Here is a 19,487-nt window from a genome sequence, read left to right as displayed (position 1 = left end):
TTTCTGGCAACTTCAAGCCAGTTTGAACAACTGCATTCCAGTTTCAATACCAACAAATCTTTACCTTGAGTATATGTGAAAAGAAACAAAGCACTACAAAACATGTATGAGTTACCCAAGAGGTACAATTCCTTTAAAATCATGCCTAATGATGCAATTACTGGCATGACTAACTTTTTTATAACTCATTAGGTACCTTTTTGGCATCAAGCCTATCTATTGGATAACTGCATAGCTATGTAGTTTAACTTCTTCTCTGGAGGAAAAGAGGACTGATTTACCGGTTTTTAAGACTCAAAGGAGAAGCAGATTGGCCCACAAGAGGTTTAGCTCCAGACTTTCAGCTCTTTTCCAACTTTAAAAACAAACTGCTATTAGACTACAATATGATCTTCTAAAATTAGGAATGCAATCAAAGTCTCACTAAATCACAGCAGTCCAACTCAGGTTTAACTTAGTGTGATAACATACTGCTGAGCAGAGATGCTGCAATGTACACTCGTGCAATGAGCTACCCACAGGGGAAGCAGTTTCTCCAGAACAGAGACCGTTTATCACTTAGGAAAATTACTTTAAGCTTTGATACTGATGTGCCCGTTGTTCATCTCACACCTTAAAACCCGACATGATTTTGACTCTGATACTATTTAGCAACAGAAATCTACAGATATGCTACCTTTTAAAGAGAAACCCATTTTTAAACACAGGGTCTTTCATATTTTCTCCATCTTTAAAGTTATATAAGCCAATGGCTCAGCTATTCAGTGGCAAACTAATAATGGCCAAAAGGTTATTTATTACATATTTGAGATAATCGTAATAATACTTAATTCTGGTTGCTTTTCTGAGCAAATGGTACTTTAAATACTATTCATGATCATTAGCTTCATTTTATAAATCAAGCATCCAAGTGATTGGCTGGTGAAGTTGCTTGTGTAAAGGCAGACAGGAAACTAAGGCAAAGTTGGGAGATCTAGGTTTTGTTTCCACGTCCCAAGCCAAAGTACTACTTACTTGACGGGGCTTATTTCATTGGGTCATTCAACATACTGCAATAAAACCAACTTCAAACTTAGACTGGGTTTTATATGACAGGAAAGGCAGGCAAGCAGACAAGACTGGTCTTTTCAGATACAACATACTGGCAAAAACAGTGTTATGATTTCTGGGCTTGAGCATGCTGAAACACATTTTAGATGCAAGGATTCAATCAGCACATCTTAATCTAAAGGCACTTTAAAAGAAGAGACATGTGCATTGGTGATGTCACTGTCAGTAACGCAGCGCTAAAGCCCTGTGTTTGCCATTGTAAAAGATGCAGATGGTGTTGATAAAGGGAACATCTCCAGCTTGCTCCTCTGGAATTTCATTACCCTTTCTCCCAGCAGAAGTCTGATGTTTCTCAGTACCAGGCAACAGCCATTTATCTGGGATTTGTGGTAGAACATAAAAAGCAATGGTTGGGCTTTCACTACTATAGGGTAATATTTTTGGAAGGGTATTATTGAGAACAAGTCTACCACACCCTTTCACAGACCTACAGAAGGATCAGCAGACTTGCCAGGAAAAAAGGGGAAGGAGATGAAAGAGCCTTTGTCACACATGCAGGAGGAAATTCCTTCAGAGGCTCAAACTGTCAATGCCAATAGTAAAAACACAGTGATAGCAGTTTCTAGGGTAGGAACTCCTTGATCACAACAACCTTATAAGGTAGGTCAAGGTTAGCTTTAGGTAACTGAGAAGTGAGGTTGTTCAAAAGCAGAATCCAATGGCCTACAGCCTGGTGTCCTTCAGCTGCTGGATGGAAAACATATCTGAAACTAAAAATAAATGAAATACATGGAAAGATGTGTCATCCCTTTTCCCCTTCCTGATGAGACAGAACAATGCTGGGTTAGCATCATTTCCACATGCAGGACACATCAAAATACAGTTCATATCACCTACATCCACATCACTTGATCTCTTTAAAAGCAACAGTTTATAGCTGAAGGGAAGCAAAGAGGATTGTCTAAACAGGCTTGTTTCATAATGATAGTCACTTTCCATTTATTTTGATATGCAATTAGTGAGCATAAGGATAAATCATACACAGCACTGATGGCTGCCTTTCTCTATGAGCTGTAATGAGGCACACAATGAAACCACATCTGACCAGTGAAGTTCTTACCGAAGGCCAATGTCTTCCAAAGGTTAAGGTCCAGCTACGGAGGCAATTCATGGCTAAGGATACTAGAAAACAGGAGAACCTTTGTGCACCTAAAACCAGTCTGATGACACTTTTGCACTGCTTAGTTGCTCTTTACCACCTCTATTTCATCAGTTTAGTACTGAAAGGTTGGCTGCTCGCACGCATGCCCTGAAAGGCGGTCCATTAAAATGTCAGAATTCCACCAACATATATGTATTGCAATCTGACATGGGACTGTTTAGGATAGTAAAACACACACTTTATAACCTCTGCAGCATAGCCTGCTATCAAGTGTCGTGGCTCTTTGGTGTCCAGCATCAACTAGACGCTAGTGAAACCCTTAGATAACAGCCTCACACTGCATTCTCCTTGGCAGCAACAGCCAGAGCCTGGATTGTAAAGAAGTGCTCCGAGAGTGTTTTTCTGCTCCTGCCATTCCTGATGGGCCACAAGCACGGACACGCACCCAGGCCTTGTTGCAGCCCGCAGACATGACATAAGCCTTCCAAAATACGCACTGCTCCTCCCGTGAGAGCCTTCGCCAGCAGATGCAGCTTTACAATAGCCACCAGTGTCTCTATGTCGAAAAAGGAACCCCCCCAACCTCAGCAGATCCATCCTCTGTACTTGCACCTTTTTGTTAAGAGTCTGTTATACTTTCTGGATACTCCACGTTCAAATAAAGCCACAAACACAAAGTTAAACCTGAAATCAAAAGGCCAGTAATGGCATGCTTTAGCAAGAAAGGAAGGCATGCCACAACCTGATCCCCATTTTCTGCCCTTGAACTCTTGAATTAATTATAACAAATTACAGGGAGCCCCACTACAATTTATAAGCACAATAAACTCCCTTACAACCACCTATAATTTTATCAGAGTTAATCCAAATACCTGAAGAATTATACAGCACAGAACTTCAACATGCCTTTTGGAGTAAAAAAATACATGGGGAAGCGATATCCTCTTGTCTTCCAAGCCCTTTCTCTCAAAGGACATGTTTGGTCTCTGCAAGCTGGATTCCAGCAAAGCCAGGCCCTGGTGACACCACCAGAGCATTCATCCTTATAAAAGGCTGGGGTGGGATTGCAAAAGTAAAGCAAAACAATCAAAATCATATCATATGGAAAAAAAAGATAAATCTGTATTTTAGTGTTTTCAGCTGAAAAGCAACATTCACTGCAAGCATAATGCTGCACAGAAACACTAGAATGAAACATTTGGGAATGGAGAGTTTGTTAGCCACACATCCTTGAAAAAAGCCATGTGTCCATCTGGTTTGGGTTTTAAGCACATGCTAAAAGTGTTATTGTTCAACATGGCAATCCTATTGCCTTCAGACTGCTCGCACAGTTAAGCTTAAATACAGGCTCAACTCCGTGCTCATGTGTCCTGAAGTGAGCAAAACTCCTGTATTTGGCTCCAGGCAGCCAAAGGTTACAATACAGGAGACTATTTTTTCTTACTAGCTTCACTTTCTTTTTTGAGCATTAAAACAATAAGGTAGGACTGAGCCAGGCAGGTGAACTGCAGCGATACCACATACTGCTTCTCATACATAGGGTCTTAAATGCCATAAAGGACAATGAGTGTTTTCATCTGCCATCCCACTGCCAAAAGAGATTAAAACCACACAAACTGCAGTGAGAAAAGAGGGCCCTGAGGAAGGATGTAACTTCCCTTAATGGTGGTAACACTGGAACTCAACCCAGATTGCCTCTCCATCAGTCGGGTCCACGAGTCAAATGGGTATCAAAGCCTATGAGAAAAAAACCCTCTTGCTAAAATTCCCATCAGCTTTTTTGTGCAGTCTATGAGAAATAAACACCAACAAAGTCTCACACAGCTCCTGCCTTCACCATCATCTTCCTGCTAACATGGGCTTCCCCCATTCGCATGCAGGCTCCCAGGGCTTTTTCTCCTCCCCTTGGGCACTCATCGCTCTGGTGCAGGACTCTGAGTTGCCAGGGCTTTTCAATGCTAAGCATCATCTGTCTCGACAGCAAGATCAGAGGGACAATATTGCAGAGCACCACTCTGTGTCCCTTTGTGGAGTGGTTCCACTAGCCATCACCCCCCTCCTTTCATGAATGACACAAAACATGGGCTCCAACTATGAACAGGAGCTCCAACCACATATAGGTTTCACCTATATATATGTGTTCAATAATATGACATGGCTTGCAGCCTACATGTCACTTCCCACAATTAGTCACATCCCCTTAACATCAGGTCTCATGCTCAGAGGGCAATTAATGCCCCCAGATCATCAGATGGCATTAAAGTAATGGCAGCTGTGAAGATCCACCCTCACAAAGATGCAGAAATGGAAAAAATAAGCCATGGTTATGTATGCTGAAGGGTACTGAACCTCATGGGGAAGAGAAGCACAGATATCCCTGTTGGTCTTTCCTGACTTGGACCCAAGAAAGATTACAGAAAACATGAGATTAGACCCCCAAAAGTTAATAACAGCTTAGATTTACTTCCTTTACTTGTGTGTGTTGACTCAGTTCAAAATATGCTGTTCCCTGCCTTGAAAAGAAAATGCAGCTAACCTTCAAGCTGTCTCCAGTGTGGGAAAAGGTGGTTTAAGTTACATATGGAAGCAATATGAGTCAACAGTTTGAAAGTTCTCCTGGTAGCTAGCCAGGTTAATGGCCAAGCAGGTTAGAATATCATGCTCAAAAAATGTGGTGAGTTAATTAAAACATATGTGTACTCTAGCTCATACTCTGCAACACTGAAAATAAGTAGATAACTCTTTAAAACTGGGTTAAGTACAGGCATAACTCTATTCTTTGGACACAGAACAAACACAAAGAGTCTTGACTGTCCCATGCTCCCCATTATGTCACTTGGAGTAACAAAACATACTGCATGCACCCCATACACCCTGTCTCATTTTTCTACATGTATTTCCAACATTCTCCTTCAGTAAACTCTGGAATGTCAGAAGTCCATCAGCCTTTTCTGGTTAAATGTACCACTGAGCATTGGTGCAGAAGATGAACAGAGTGGAACACATCTACCAGTGAACAACCGGTATGCATATGTAAGCACCCAGAAGCACATCACAGCATGATTGGCCTGTGGGTGCAGAGTAGCATGCAAGTGTATTCAGGTGTTACCTCATGCAAAGAGCAAATGAACATGTTCAAACTCTCAGAATGTGCGCTTAATCTGAACCCCAGTAGCCTGCAGTGAAACCTCCTTCATGAATTCATGGAGTGCTTTAAAAAAAGCCCCATCAATAAAACCTTTAGGTTGTATCAAGACCTCATATAATTAATGCCTGAGAAAGCTTTATTTTGTGGAATTTTACCTTGTAGAGAGCTAAAATCCAGCCCATTCACTACTGCCTTTTACAGCAATCTGATGTGGTAATAAGAAAACACTGCTTGAAACGGGACACAAAGAAGTTCCCACCTATCTTTAGGCTGTCAGTAGAAAGCCTCATATTCTTGTGGAGAGGTTACTGAAGCAGCTACATTAGCTCACTACCAGCAGAAAACAGGAAAACTCAGGTTGTTTTCAACTCCCAAAGAGCTTGGTGAGCCTGGGGTTTTCACAGGAATAGCTGAAAACAGTCACCCGAGGCATCAGTAAATCATGGAACAAAACCATGGCCCAGGAAGTTCCAGTGCCCCAGTGAACGCAACCCTGCAGAAGCGAATGCAGCTCTGATAACAACGGGATGTTGCCAGAGAAATATGTGAATCGGTGCCCTGTTGGGTGGGTAAAGTAGATCCATTTCATGAAATGAATAATTATTCTTTGTAAAAGCCTCAAAACCAGCTGAAGATATCAAGTGGAAAAGCAGCTGCCAAAGATAAAGCAGTGAAGCAGTAAACATCTCACTGCACAGGAATCTGCCATCTTCCGACACAGACATTTCTGCCAAATTCTTGAGATTTTCAGCTGCATAAGGGCCTCCACACAAATGCTTCTTTTAAACACGTTCAGAGACTTCAGATTGTACTAACATCCAATTGCAGCTCCTTTAAATTGCTTTAGAACCTGCCAGCAAGGCAAAGAAAGATCAAAGTTACTCAGCTCCCTCAAAAAGGGATGTTTAGAACTAGTTTTCATGGGTTGTCTTTGCTATAAGAGAAGGGGAAAAGTTTGCTCCAGCCTGCAGTGTGACAATCACAGTTCAATAAGTTTAGCTGAAGACTGGGCACTGCTGTTGTAGCCAAGATTTCCACTGCTATTGAGCTCTCAACCATTTAAAAAGCAGTTAGAAACCCTAGTTACAAGCCTCTTTGCTCACAGGTGGCTGCTGCTGGCTTGATCCTCTTTCCTGATGCTTTCAGGCATCTATCTGGGACTTCTAAACAGACCAGCAAGATGCAGCTTCCTTTTCAAAACAAGCAGGAAGGAAAAAGAGAGAATGAATCACCTGCAGAAAGTGATGCACAGCAGAGGAATCCTGAATCATGCTGTGGAAATGCCCATTTCTTCTCACTGTTGACACAGGAAGTCTAGAGCAGCTGTCATTCTTGAGGCTTCAGCAGGAGAAAACACATGACTGAGGTAGGATTGATCCATGTCATGCAGACTTTTAAGCAGTATATTCCATAGCAGCCTGCATTTCCCTAAGGAGGATCTGCTAGTCACTGCTACTGCATCACATGGGGAGATAGACAGGAGAACACTAATCCCAATCTAGGTGACATACTCATCTGCAAAAAGCAGTGCCTTAAACTACACCAGGAGACAAGTCAGAAGCAGCACAGCAATCTGTGAGGTACACCATAATATTCACTGTGTGCTTAATGAATGGGCAGCCTCATTCTGCAATGATACTTGCTACTACACCTTAAGGGGAGAATAAGGCAGTCAAGCACTTTGCAATAGCCTAAATGACAAGGGCAGTAGATTAGAAGAGGAATCATCCTTTTCATCTTCATGCTAGGGATAACAAGTGTTTCCCATTTCCATTCTCCTTACCCTTTCTCCTGTAAACCATAAACTTAAACAAAACGTCTTTTTTCCCTAGGGAAAGCAAAATCTCTCCATGACAGTAACTCTCTACAGATACTACACTAAAATTTCACCCTAATGTAACAACTCAGAACCAAGCTCCAAAGCTGGACAGGGCCTTGGTAGGGCTATCATAAGTGAAGTGGGTGATAAGCTGTTCCTCTTTCAGAAGTTATCAAGCATCACTTGCCCTGTACTTCGAAACTGAACCATTTCATGCAAATGTTCCTTCTAGTTTATGGACAGCAAGAGTTTATTTTCTCTTTCTTCTCCACAGTTAAGGAAGCAAAAGGAAACAGTTCTAGTACCAGCATGTTATTTGTTTGATACTAGAACTCCAATAGGCTTGTTTATTTTCATAAATGTATGAAAATATAAGCTATTTTTAGGCTACCCAATTACTTCTTGCACCTCCTCCATGCTGCCACAAGCCAAGTCCTCTGCTCCATGAACCTACCAGTATAGAGGGATGCCTGTATATACAACATTTATACTGATGTAACATTAACAACACATCCGCAAAATTGAACTGCATCCACTGTCATACAAAGTGCTTTCAAGACACTAAATATTCTCATCTGCAGCCAATCCAAAGGGGAGACACAACTTAGCAGCTCGGAATCAAGCCCTAGGATGCAGTTTGAGACCACTGGAAACACTGAAAAGGCCGTGTAACAGATGCCCTGTCAATTTTTCAGTATGTAGTAGCATTTCCATTTGAAAACAATATTATCCTTACAAGACTTTTAAACAGCATAACTACTGCATAGCAAAGCCAGGGAGCTACGTTCCTGCTGCATCTGCTGCCATTTCATTTTCAGGTACAGGGAAACCTCATCACTACTGTAATCTCTTCTCAGTGCTCTTTCTGATGCTAGTAGTAATAAAAGAAAGAGAAAAGGTATTTTACCTTTAAAGTTTGCCCTTGGCATATGTGCACCAAGAAATAAAGAGTTACTTCACCCCTAAACTTAGTGACAGTTAATTTAGTTCAAGTTACTTTTTTTCTTCATGCAATGCAGGACATCATGAAGCATAAATGAAAGGAGCAATTATGCCTTACGGGAAAGCAAAAATATCCCTCTATTTGCTTTTAATTGTGTCTGTCTGTTTTAAGAAGATGACAATACACTAACAATCTTCAGGGAACAAAACCATAGACTCATAGACTCATAATCATAGAACGGTTATGTTGGAAAGGACCTTAATATCCTCCAGTTCCTTAATATCCTCCTGCCACAGACAGGGATACCTTCCACTGTCATGTCAGCCAAGGCTCTGTCCAGCCTGGTCTTGAACACTGCCAGGGATGGAGCATTTACCACTTCTCTGGGCACCCTGTGCCAGCACCTCAGCACCCTCACAGGGAAGAACTTCTTTCTTAGATCTAACCTGGAAAATCCATCAAAACTGATCCTACTGAGAGTCATTCCAATGGAAACCACAGCAGAAGCATCTTCACTAAGTTTAGAGAAACCACTGACAAAAGCTCAGTCTTTGCTTCCGAAAGCGGACAATGAAGGTGGCACGGAACCCCCCTGTCCATCATGTGGCAGCAGCATACTCTCATCTACCAGGAAACATTAATATTATGTCAACACAAAATTCAGGTCTATTTCTTTTTAGAAACAAAACTATGATAAAATGAAGTCCATTATTTGTTTGGTAATTTGTATCTCTACATCCTACACTAAGCCTGACAGTCCAGGTATTCACCTAACTGAAGGTTTCTTCTATAGTTTGCCAAGTGTGAGTAGGTCTAGGTGGGCCACGTTGTTAAATCCAACTTCTCTCAACAAATCCTCAAGCTGTGTAAACTGCAGCTTGTGATCCACATGCTCATAAACTCGCCTTAAAAGAGTCTGCAGCTCAAACAAAGCAGGATGTAACTTTCCACTTCACTCCTAAAAGTAAGTTGCAGTTATCATGAGGTTGTTCTACACTAATTACAGCAAGATCTAAATATCATTTAAAAATACAAGGAGGAAGTTCTTTACTGTGAGGGTGGTGAGGCACTGGAATGGGTTGCCCAAAGAAGCTGTGAATGCTCCATCCCTGGTGGTGTTCAAGGCCAGGCTGGACAGAGCCCTGGGTGACATGGTCTAGTGTAATGCACCCCTGCCTATGGCAGGGGGCTGGAACTGGATGATCTTAAGGTCATTTCCAACCCAAACAACTCTATGATTCTATGATTATGCAACCATATGTTCATGTGGCACTGGGAAACCTAACAGGGGAAAGCCAAGAGCCAAGAAGGACAGGATTTAAATAGAACTGATGCTGCAGGTTATCCCAGTGATCCACATAACACAAGTGTTTCTTGCCAAAAGCGGTGAGAACAGCTTCCTCATGGGCTGAGAAACAAAGAGTGGTGGGTGTGATTCATCCAAACACGCAGCTTCATACACAAAGCAAGCTCCTCACAGGTTAAAACAGAAGCCAGATTTGTAGCCTCAGCAGCATTTCAACTGTCAGATATTGCAGAACAGACTTTTAGGCCCACTCAAAAGGTTTTTGCTTCCTTGCAGGAAAGCAGAAGACTCTCTCCCATGTATTAGAAGTTGATTTGATCTTCAGAGCAAATTCAAACTGCTTCATTTATTCCTTTTTTTTAAGGATTTTAAAGTGCCCTAAGTTTCAAACAATCACATGGACATTCACCTTCTGGAATCAAGGTTCAAACCTGTCGTATGCAATTCAAGGCACATTTTTAACATGGTGTTTTGCAGCCATGTCATAATTATAAGCAGTTGCTTCTTCAGGTGATCAGGAATAGGACACATAAGTGAAATGGAGCTGCATCAGGGAAAGCACTCAAGGAGGGCTTATAGAGAAAGATGGGGATAGATTTTGTAGCAAGGCCTGTTGTGATAGACAAGGAGTAATGGTTTTAAACTAAAAGAGGGGATATTCAGACCAGATATAAGGAAGAAATTCTTTATGATGAGGGTGGTGAAACACTGGCACAGGTTGCTCAGAGAGGTGGTGGATGCCCCATCCCTGGAAACATTCAAGGTCAGGCAGGAAGCATCTCTGAGGCAACCTGATTTGGTTGAAGATGTCCTTGCTTACTGCAGGCGGTTTGGACTGGATGAGCTTTAAAAGGTCCCTTCCAACCCAAACTGTTCTGTGATTCTGAATTCAGATTGGGTGTTAGGGAAAGGTTCTTCACTGAAAGGGTGGATGCTAACTGGAACAGGCTTCCCAGGGAAGTGGACATGGAACCAAACCTGTCAGACTTCAAGGAGCATCTGGACAACGCTCTTAGTCATACAGTTTAGTGTTAGATAGTCCTTCGTGGAACAAGGAGATGGACTCCATGATCCTTAGGGGTCCCTTCTAACTTGAGACATGCTGTGATTCCTCCTCTGTCCACTGTACATATCTACATTTTCTATCCATCTGGCTCCCCCCTGCACTTTTGTCACGGATGCACAATGAACGTAGTGTCACCTCTGAAGTTCCACAGGCCATGAATCAATCCCTCTCAAAGCCAAGCTATTTCTGAAGAGTGATATTTCTTTATTTGGTACAGTTAGGTGGTCCTTTTCCTTCTGGTTTTTGAATGCTACAGAGCACTCGGAGTCACACCTCTATTTCCTTGCTGTTTTACCAATCTAGTTTGAGCTTTAAATCCCGGACTGAAATTCATATAATTACCTCATTTCAAGACCTGCAAAGTTTAGGGAAAATCCTACCATACTCAATAAAAATCACAAGCATGAACCATAAAACTGTTACATCATTCTACCCAGGCACAGATGATTTCCCCCCCAAAATCTGAACCGTTTCTGACTTCAAACTATGGTAAAAGCCATCCACATACCCCACTCCTCACGAGAATCAGCAAGAGCTGCTCAGCATTCAGTGCAAGCTCAGGCCACCCAATGCAGTCTCAGCAAGCATCTCCAACAGTATGTGTGCCCAGGCAGGCCAGGAAGACAGAAAGTGCCTTTCCCAAACTTCAATGCCTCCACCAGCATGACTGCCATGGAAGGACTCAAGCTGATTCAGCCCAAGACCATGGAGGAAGCTCCAGCACTATGTGTAAATGTTGTATCTTTATCATATCAGAAAAATAGAAACCCAAAAGTGTAACCTCTGTTGCCATTCGCAGGGGCCCAACAAAAAGCAGAGAGCCCTCCAAAAGTATCTGTTCCACTAAAATTGGACATACAGCAAGTGCCCATCACGACAGTAATATATAAGAACACTTGAGTTAGCTCCAGAACATAAAATGAGTATTATTGCCTCGTGATCCAATGTAAATGTGATCCAGCCTGATGCCAAGACATTCTTGTTCCAACATTTCTAACCATTGCCTTCAAAACACTCTAAAGCAGGAATGCAGCCTGAAGTATCCAACATTGTATTTATAGTTACGCAACACTACTTTTTAGAGCTGCTACATGTGTACTGCCCAACCACACACATGAAAACACGTTCACTTTCTGCTCTAAAAGCACAGTAGAGTGTAATAGATTAGATCTAAGCATCAAGAGTTCCTTCAAATATCTGGCACAAAGAGCTCAGCTTTCAATACCCAACACACAGAGAACAAGCTCCCCATTCATGAAGCAAGTCAGCTGGGAGAAGGGTTTGCCCTCCTCACCAAATATTTTATAAACAGGGAATTAACATCGAATCTCAGGTCTGCCTTGAAGGAGTTCTTATTTTGAAGTCGAAGTTTAAACATCCACTGAAACACAGAGCCAAAAAGAACCAACCCCAGCATAGTCCTGAAAAGCAAAACAACACATATGCTGCAACAATACGAACACAAGGGGACCCAAGCAGCTACTGCACATTATTTGTTGCTCTGAAAACACCATTAAAGCTAATTAAGGATCAGCCTGTTTACAACAAGTCAGGCTACAAACCTCGTGTTTTTTTCCATGCTGCAGTAGCCACTCACATTAAAAAAGTCTATTAATTAAAACAAAACAATAATACCATCAAAGAAGCACCAAAATGCAAATACCCCAGACTAAGCCTGGGTGGCCACCCAGGGCTCTTAAGACTCTTCCAGCATGCAAGCACCTCCAGAGCTGCTCCCCTGCCTGGGTTACAATGAGCTGCTAGACTGTGAGGTAGCTGGGATGGCTGAAAGCATTGGTGTTTAGTCCCAGATTCCCACAGCTGGAAGGTCAACGTTACTGAGTTCCTTCAGGACCTATCCACATGCTTGTCCAACAGAAGAGAGCCAAGATCCCCAGCGACTCAGGACTTCAGGGGCTATAGCACAGGACAAAGGGTAATGGGTTTAAACTGAAACAGGGAAGCTCAGGTTAGATCTAAGGAGGAAGTTCTTTACTGTGAGGGTGGCAATGCGCTGGAACAGGCTGCCCAGAGAAGTGTAAATGCTCCACTTAACATGCTCCACTGTCCTGTGCAAGCTTGTTCTGCACCTGGACAGTGATTTTTATTGCTCTCTTCCATATTTTTTGCACATATACACATACTTCTATGTTTTGTATGCTTTTCTTTTATGTTTTCTATTTTGGTTTAGACTGCAATTGCCAGGTCCTGCTCCCACTGCCAACTGTCTCATGACTGGTACTGCACCATATATCCCAAAACTGGGAGAAAGGCAAACTCTGGGATTCGTTGCTAGGTGGAAGTAGTTGTGAACCCCAGGGAGTCACAGAATCACAGATTGGCTTGGGTTGGAAAGGACCTTAAGATCATCCAGTTCCAAGCCCCTGCCATGGGTAGGGACACCTTCCACTAGACCATGTTGCCCAAGGCTCTGTCCAGCCCGGCCTTGAACATTGCCAGGGATGGGGCATTTACCACTTCCTTGGGCAACCCATTCCAGTGCTTCACCACCCTCACAGTAAAGAGCTTCATCCTTATATCTAACCTGAACTTCCCGTTTAAGTTTAAACCCTTATCCGGTCACTACTGTCCCTAATGAAGTGTCCCTCTCCACAATATATATAAAATACAGCACTATAGCAGTGATTGTCTTAATTCATGTGAATCATTTAAAGTTACAGCCACAGCCCAGTGACAGAGTTCTCTATAAACTGAAATATATATAAAATATATGTAAAGTTGGGAATAATCTGTTAGAAGAACAGAGCTCCCCTGGCTTATGCATTGCGAGGATCCAGCCCAGTAAGAGAAACAAAGAGAACTGACAGACTTTTTAATTGGAAATTCTTAAACCCATGGGACTCTTCTGATCATTAACCAATAACAAGGGATGGGACAAGAGGAAATGGCCTCAAGCTACACTAGGGCAGGTTTAGATGGAGCTGAGGAAAAATTCCTGCCCCACAGGGTGCTCAGGCATTGGAACAGGCTGCCCAGGGCAGGGCTGCAGGCACCGGCCCTGCAAGTGTTCACACAGCGTGGAGACAAGGCCTCAGTGCCATGGGGCAGTGGTGGCCTTGGCAGGGCTGGGAATGGTTGGACTGGATGAGCTTAAAGGGCTTGTCCAACCTGGCTGATTCTATGATTAATATCATGTTTGTGTTGAAGAGAGCACTCCTGCTTCTCAGTGAAGATGTGCAGCATCTTTCCAGTTGGAAAGAGCTCTTTCTAGTGTCAAGAGAGGGCTGTGTGTCATGCCTTTCCTACACAGTGTGAGCAGAGCTGCTCTGTAACCACAGCACAGCTCATCAGCATATGCACTGTAGCTGCATCTCCTCCCAGAAAGACTGCAACAAGAAACCAGTTGTGTTCATTTCTCTGGAAGCTGCACAGCCTGCTCCTGGATACCATCTATCCAAGAGAGCAGGCAGGCTCTTAAAACATGTCTGGAAGTACACTGTATACATCAAATGATGACGGTTCTTGGGAAAAGACGCATTTGAACAGGGCAGTAAGGCCTCCTTTGCCAGAAACCCAAACTTCTTTCTGCTTAGTTAACCAGTGATACTGAATGGTTAAAGCCTGACTTAAATATGCAGGTGTGAGAGACCAAAGTCTGGCTTCTTGTCTGTCTAAATACTCAGCTTTCCTACTTGCCTTATATCACTCTGTTCTTGCTCATATACCAACCCATCCAACTTAACCACACATATCACTATTCCTCCCACTCTGTATGATAATTCCATGTATTTTCATAGGGGAAAAAAACATCATAAGTGTTGCTGAATTCTTAGGAACCATTGACATTAAAAACAACCCCTGGGTGTACCAGAGGTATATTAGCAAGCACGGCCACCCAACCTATCACAGTCCATCACTTCAGGCAAGCACAGCTAAGGTCTAACCAAATCAGATGGCACATGTAGTGCTGTTTATTCCTGACACACTGAGATATGCAGAATAACCATTTTGGACAATGAAGTCACCACAATGCTCGAATCAAAGATACACAAAGACTTCTCAGGCAGTCACAAGCTGCAGGTCTGACCAAGCTTGGAGAACAAAGTAGTGTCGCTTACCTTAAACCTTAACACCCAAAGGAGTATCTGCACCATCAAGCTTGCCATAGAACCAGGCTGGCACAGGAGGGTATGGAATATCCAGCCTCAACACAGCAATTAAAAGCACCATGTAAAGACAGTGGTGACTGGTACAATGTTCCAGCTGGCTGTGCTTGTATTAAAAGCTAGCAACACAGGAGGATGTGAAACTTTAGCCTGTTCAAAACCAGGCAAGCAAAGCAGACTAAAAGCCAAGATAAGCTCAAGTAGGTGAGACATTTAAGAAGGACTTTTTTTGAGATGAAGGAAAAAAAAAGCCCAGTTTATAAAAGACAAAAACCAAAACCAGTAGATTTGCTGGAACTTTTTTCCTTGTCAACACGAAGCAGTCAAACACTACTTTTCTTCCCTTCTATTTTATCCTCATGTGACTTGAAAATTCATACAGTCCTGAGAGTATGTTTCAGATGAACGCCTCTTTAAGTAATTCTTCATCTAACAAAGTAAGAAAGAGGGAAAGGCAGGGAATTGTGAAGAAGTTTTTCCCTAAAAGACAAACAGAAAAAGCAGCTATAAGAAATGGAGAAGAAAAGGGTAAGGCAGCAAAACATGAGAGGAAATAAAAGTTCTCTTAAAGGAGGGTAAATTTGAGTCTCATTTTTCACAGGCCCACCAGAAAAGAGGCCTGACAGCCACAGGCTCCAATTTTCCACCTGCAAACACATTCATTCCCACACTTTGCAGGTGCAACTACTACATTCCAAGCACTTCTTGTGTTTTCTTTCCCAGGAAAGCTGCACTGCACATTCTGCAGGGAAAATGCAGAGCTAACAGCTGAACTTGGGGCAAAAACCCAATGCAGTCCAGCACAGATGCTGGGTATGTCCCTCCCTGAATAGCTGTGAACACCAGACCTCCTGTGCACAGCACAATGGGGACCCACTGGTGGCACCCACACCAGGACCTGCTCTTGTTTTGCAGGACTATGCCCCAATCTGGACAGCACAGACACCACTGGGTATGACTGGGTTCAGAACATGCAGTAAGATACTGACAGCTTCTTCCAAGAAAGCAAAAAGGAAAACCAGACCCAAGCACATCTTCATTCTTTCATAGAAGGCACAGCAGTAACATGTATGAAGATGAGAGTACCTTAGCATTGCAAGGGTGAGGGGGAAGACCATGGATTGTCTGATACTTGTGCAGAAAGCAGCATTGCACCCACGTTGTCAGAAAGCCACAAGAGTATGTGGGTTCTCTGGGTTTGGAACAAGAGCACAGTGAAAGGAAGCTTGTTTACTTTAGACACTGTACAAAGAGTGATTTCTTTAAGTAGTAAATGCTTGAAAGGATGCCTCCCCTCTGAGGGGTTAGCAAAAATAAAAGGTAGATTGATATTTCTAATCTATGCAAATATCTACTCTACGGGGCATCACAAAGACTTATTTATATCAGACAGTATGCAGATCCCAGGTGCTTTAACTATGCCAGAAGCATAGGCAACATCTCCACCTGCGATGGCTGCTCACTCCAAGAGCAGCTGGGCGAGTACAAAGAGGTTGTCTCTCAGTAGGCTCCCATGAAAAGTGCCTTTTGCTAACGTGCCAAGCCCCCCATACTCCCACCCAAATGGCTCCTGCTGTAGCTGTCATCGAGCATGGAGAGGGGTGGTTTTGTTTGTATTTTCATGTGCTTTATCACAAATTCTTCTAGAAACTTCCAAATTACAGCAATGACAACATGGTGAAACTCCTACTGACACCTTTCGTAATTGTCCTTGGAAGATGCCTGTGGGACTGGGTGCAGGATGAGAGGTGAGGTTGACAAGGAGTCACTGAGATCTCTGAAGAGACAGGATTAAGATCAGGGGATATGTACAGATGGAAGCCTCAATCCAAGGCAAAAGAAAGAAAGTAGAAAGAGTAGGGAAATAAGAGGGCTAGGAAGCAGGAAGTAGCTTGCCTAGGAAAAGCCCCAGTGCCAAGTGTACTGTGTGGTTATACTGAAAGGAAGAAATATCCAACCTCCCCACCTGCCCATCTAATCACACTTTAGACTAAGTCTTTCTCCACCATTTGGTTCAGAAGAGTCCTCCACCACCCTGCTTCAAATGTGAGATTTACTGCGTCTACTTAGAATTGCACGGTTGAAGGTTTCCTGCCATCACATCACCTACATCACATCATCACAGTAAAGCAATTCCACACTTCAGGAAACAAACAAACCAAAGTCTTAACAGGCTGTTCTATACCTGAGATCCATTAGGAAGCTGCTGGGTTTGCTACAGACATTTAAAGAAACATAAGGGGCACTTACAAGACTGCAGCTTATGTTATCAATCACTTTCAGAGAGAAACCCAATTCAGCAGCCACTCCAACTGAGTGTTGTGAAGTGCAATTGTCACTGAAATGTTTTGTTATTACCAACCTAGGAAGAATGAGCAAATACACCTCTGCAGGTGAGCAGTGAATGAGCAATCAGCACTGCAGGCTGCAGCTTGAAGAGATAATAGCATCCAAGTAGCTATAATGCTACCTCGCACAGCTAGGCCAGGCTTAGGCTGACAAAAGTGACCAACAGGCATTGGAACTAGATGATCTTAAGATCCTTTCCAACCCTAACTATTCTATGATTCTGACTGCATGTCAAAGGATTCTGAAGGAAAAGCTATGAGGCTTCCCTCTCCCAACATGTACAAAGCAGGAACACACAGACACAGACAAGCATTGATGTTCAGTTTATTCCCAGGGAAACTGAAGCTTTGTGATGCTTTCAACCTACTGTTTGGCAAGAATTCTGCACATACAGTAGCCAAGGGACTGCTCAACAGCTGCCACTTGAAGAAGTGAATCTGTCACATCCCACCAAAGTCAATTCTCCAGTGTTAAAAATCCTTTAAAATACATAATCTGCAGTATGAAAAATGCAATATAAAGAAAAAGCCACTTTTTCCTCCACTACTTATTTAGCCATGATGACCATGCGCAGGTTTGCAGCAACAGAACATTGGTTTCAGTGCGGAGGCTTCTGGCACCCCATAGCCCTCACCCACTTATCCCAGGCTTTACCTTTAGTTGTGCTGATGCAACTCTGCTGTAGACCAGATAAATGAAATAATTTCAGTTAAAAAGCAAACAAGCCCACCCATTCTGGGGTGAGGTGGGCTTGTTTTCTCCCCCTTTTTTACATTCAAACACAGCACAGATGTGCAAAAACCACACAGTGATGTGGTTTACAAGAAATAGCCCCTCAAAATAGCTGCATTGTTACAACGGCAGCAGAGGGCTCTGAATAAAAGAGCAATTCCCACTCGAGTTGTTTGCAAAGGTACACCCTGAACATAATTAAAGGAATAATGCCCTCTAAGAATTTTCCTCCTTTTGTGAAGTGTAAGGGGAAAAAATCAGGAGTGGGATGGGCAAACCCCAGAAAAGATGCCAAAGTTCACTTTCAGCAAAGCACAGCCAGACATAAGAATAACACACAAAAGCTGTATACAGAGGTCCTTTGCCTATGGCTTCCTTTTAATCAGTAGTAGGTTATAGAAAAGACTATGTTCACCATGGTCCCACTTAAAATTGAACATGTATTTATTACTCCCTTTTTGTTCCTGCAATTGGTCATGTATGATCATTCACCAGCATTGCTTCCCCCCACCCCAAAACCAGATATAATTCAAGAGATGACTTCTCCAACTTCACCCCATTTGTGCAATCACCAGGAAAGGAAAGAACCAGATGATACCTAAGCAAATACTGAATGCCAAAAACAGAGCAACTGCCTCTTCCCTCCCAGCTGAATCACAATAGTATGAACAGAGGAAAAGCACATACCTTGTGACCTCCTGCTGCAGTCGGGAAACACTGGGCACATAGAACATCACCCCAAAGAAAAGCAAAGGCTCATTGGCAAATTTGTCCAGCTGCTTCTTTAGAGGTTTTTCCAGTTCAACCCAGCGGACTTGCTGGCTCTTGCTGAGAAACCAAAGGCCGAAGTAGTGTGTCTAGATAAAGAAAGCAAAGAGTGTCAGTTTACCTTGTTCAGCTAGATCACACACACGCTATCAATGACACAAATGCAAATAAGAACAGATGGCATTGTGTACATTTTTCCATATGCAAAATCAGAATAATTCCTTTTTTACTGCCCTTTATTTTTAGAACAATCTTGAAGGCAATGACAAATTAATATTGCAATAAACTTCACGGAGTACTATCTGCCCTTTCCCATCTCTTTCAAGTGCACATGAAAGAGCTCTAGCTGACGTTATAGCACAGGTTACATAAATGATTTACAGAGAGTGTCTGAGTCTTTGTCTTCTTTACACTGAGCCTTGAGAACAGACAGCAAACACTAGGTCTGAATCAAAGCACAATGGCTTCAGGAGACTCTGGATCACTGCAGGCAAAGGACTAGGACTCTTCCGACTATAAAAAGCAGAATGGAAACCTACACATATGTGTCAAAGTGTATTTACTAATAAAAGAACCCAATACAGAGCATGTTTACTTTTTTAATGCATTCACAAGGTTTTCTGATGGCTACACTTAAAACATGCAGGCTTTTACAGAAATACCTGGTTGAAAACCTCAGCCATTTCCCATCCTGTGTAAATCTGTAGTTACCTCCCGTATAAGCCACACAGGACTGCTGCTGGTGGAGAGCAGTTAACAAGGAACAGTGCTCAGAACTGGAGCTTCCAGTACGACAAATGGGTAATAAGCAGCTGAAGGAATAGCCAATCCATCAGGAAGGGTTCTATCAAATAGTTGTTAAACCAGTGCATTTAATACACTGATGTACTACTGCAGGCAAATGCATACTGTAATTAAGAGCAAGTACTACAACTGCAGATCTGGAGAAAAGGAGAAAAAAGCATTCCTATTTAGCAAAGGAACTAATCCCTCAGTTGCTTGGAAATCTGACTGTAG

The 19,487-nt window shown here is 42.7% G+C and overlaps 1 protein-coding gene across 1 annotated transcript in view; it reads right to left on the bottom strand.

The window, feature by feature from the left end:
• PTPN14 (protein tyrosine phosphatase non-receptor type 14) overlaps positions 1-19,487 on the bottom strand; it is a 67,056-nt gene that overhangs the window by 41,018 nt on the left and 6,551 nt on the right. The window contains exon 2 of the mRNA XM_005143874.3: positions 18,390-18,559. Within this exon, the coding sequence (XP_005143931.1) occupies positions 18,390-18,559 (170 nt within the window). The remainder of the gene's footprint in view (positions 1-18,389; positions 18,560-19,487) is intronic.

Source organism: Melopsittacus undulatus, chromosome 3 (assembly GCF_012275295.1).
Source record: "Melopsittacus undulatus isolate bMelUnd1 chromosome 3, bMelUnd1.mat.Z, whole genome shotgun sequence".
Classification (NCBI taxonomy): Eukaryota; Metazoa; Chordata; class Aves; order Psittaciformes; family Psittaculidae; genus Melopsittacus; species Melopsittacus undulatus.
This window is presented reverse-complemented; position numbering and strand designations above follow the sequence as displayed.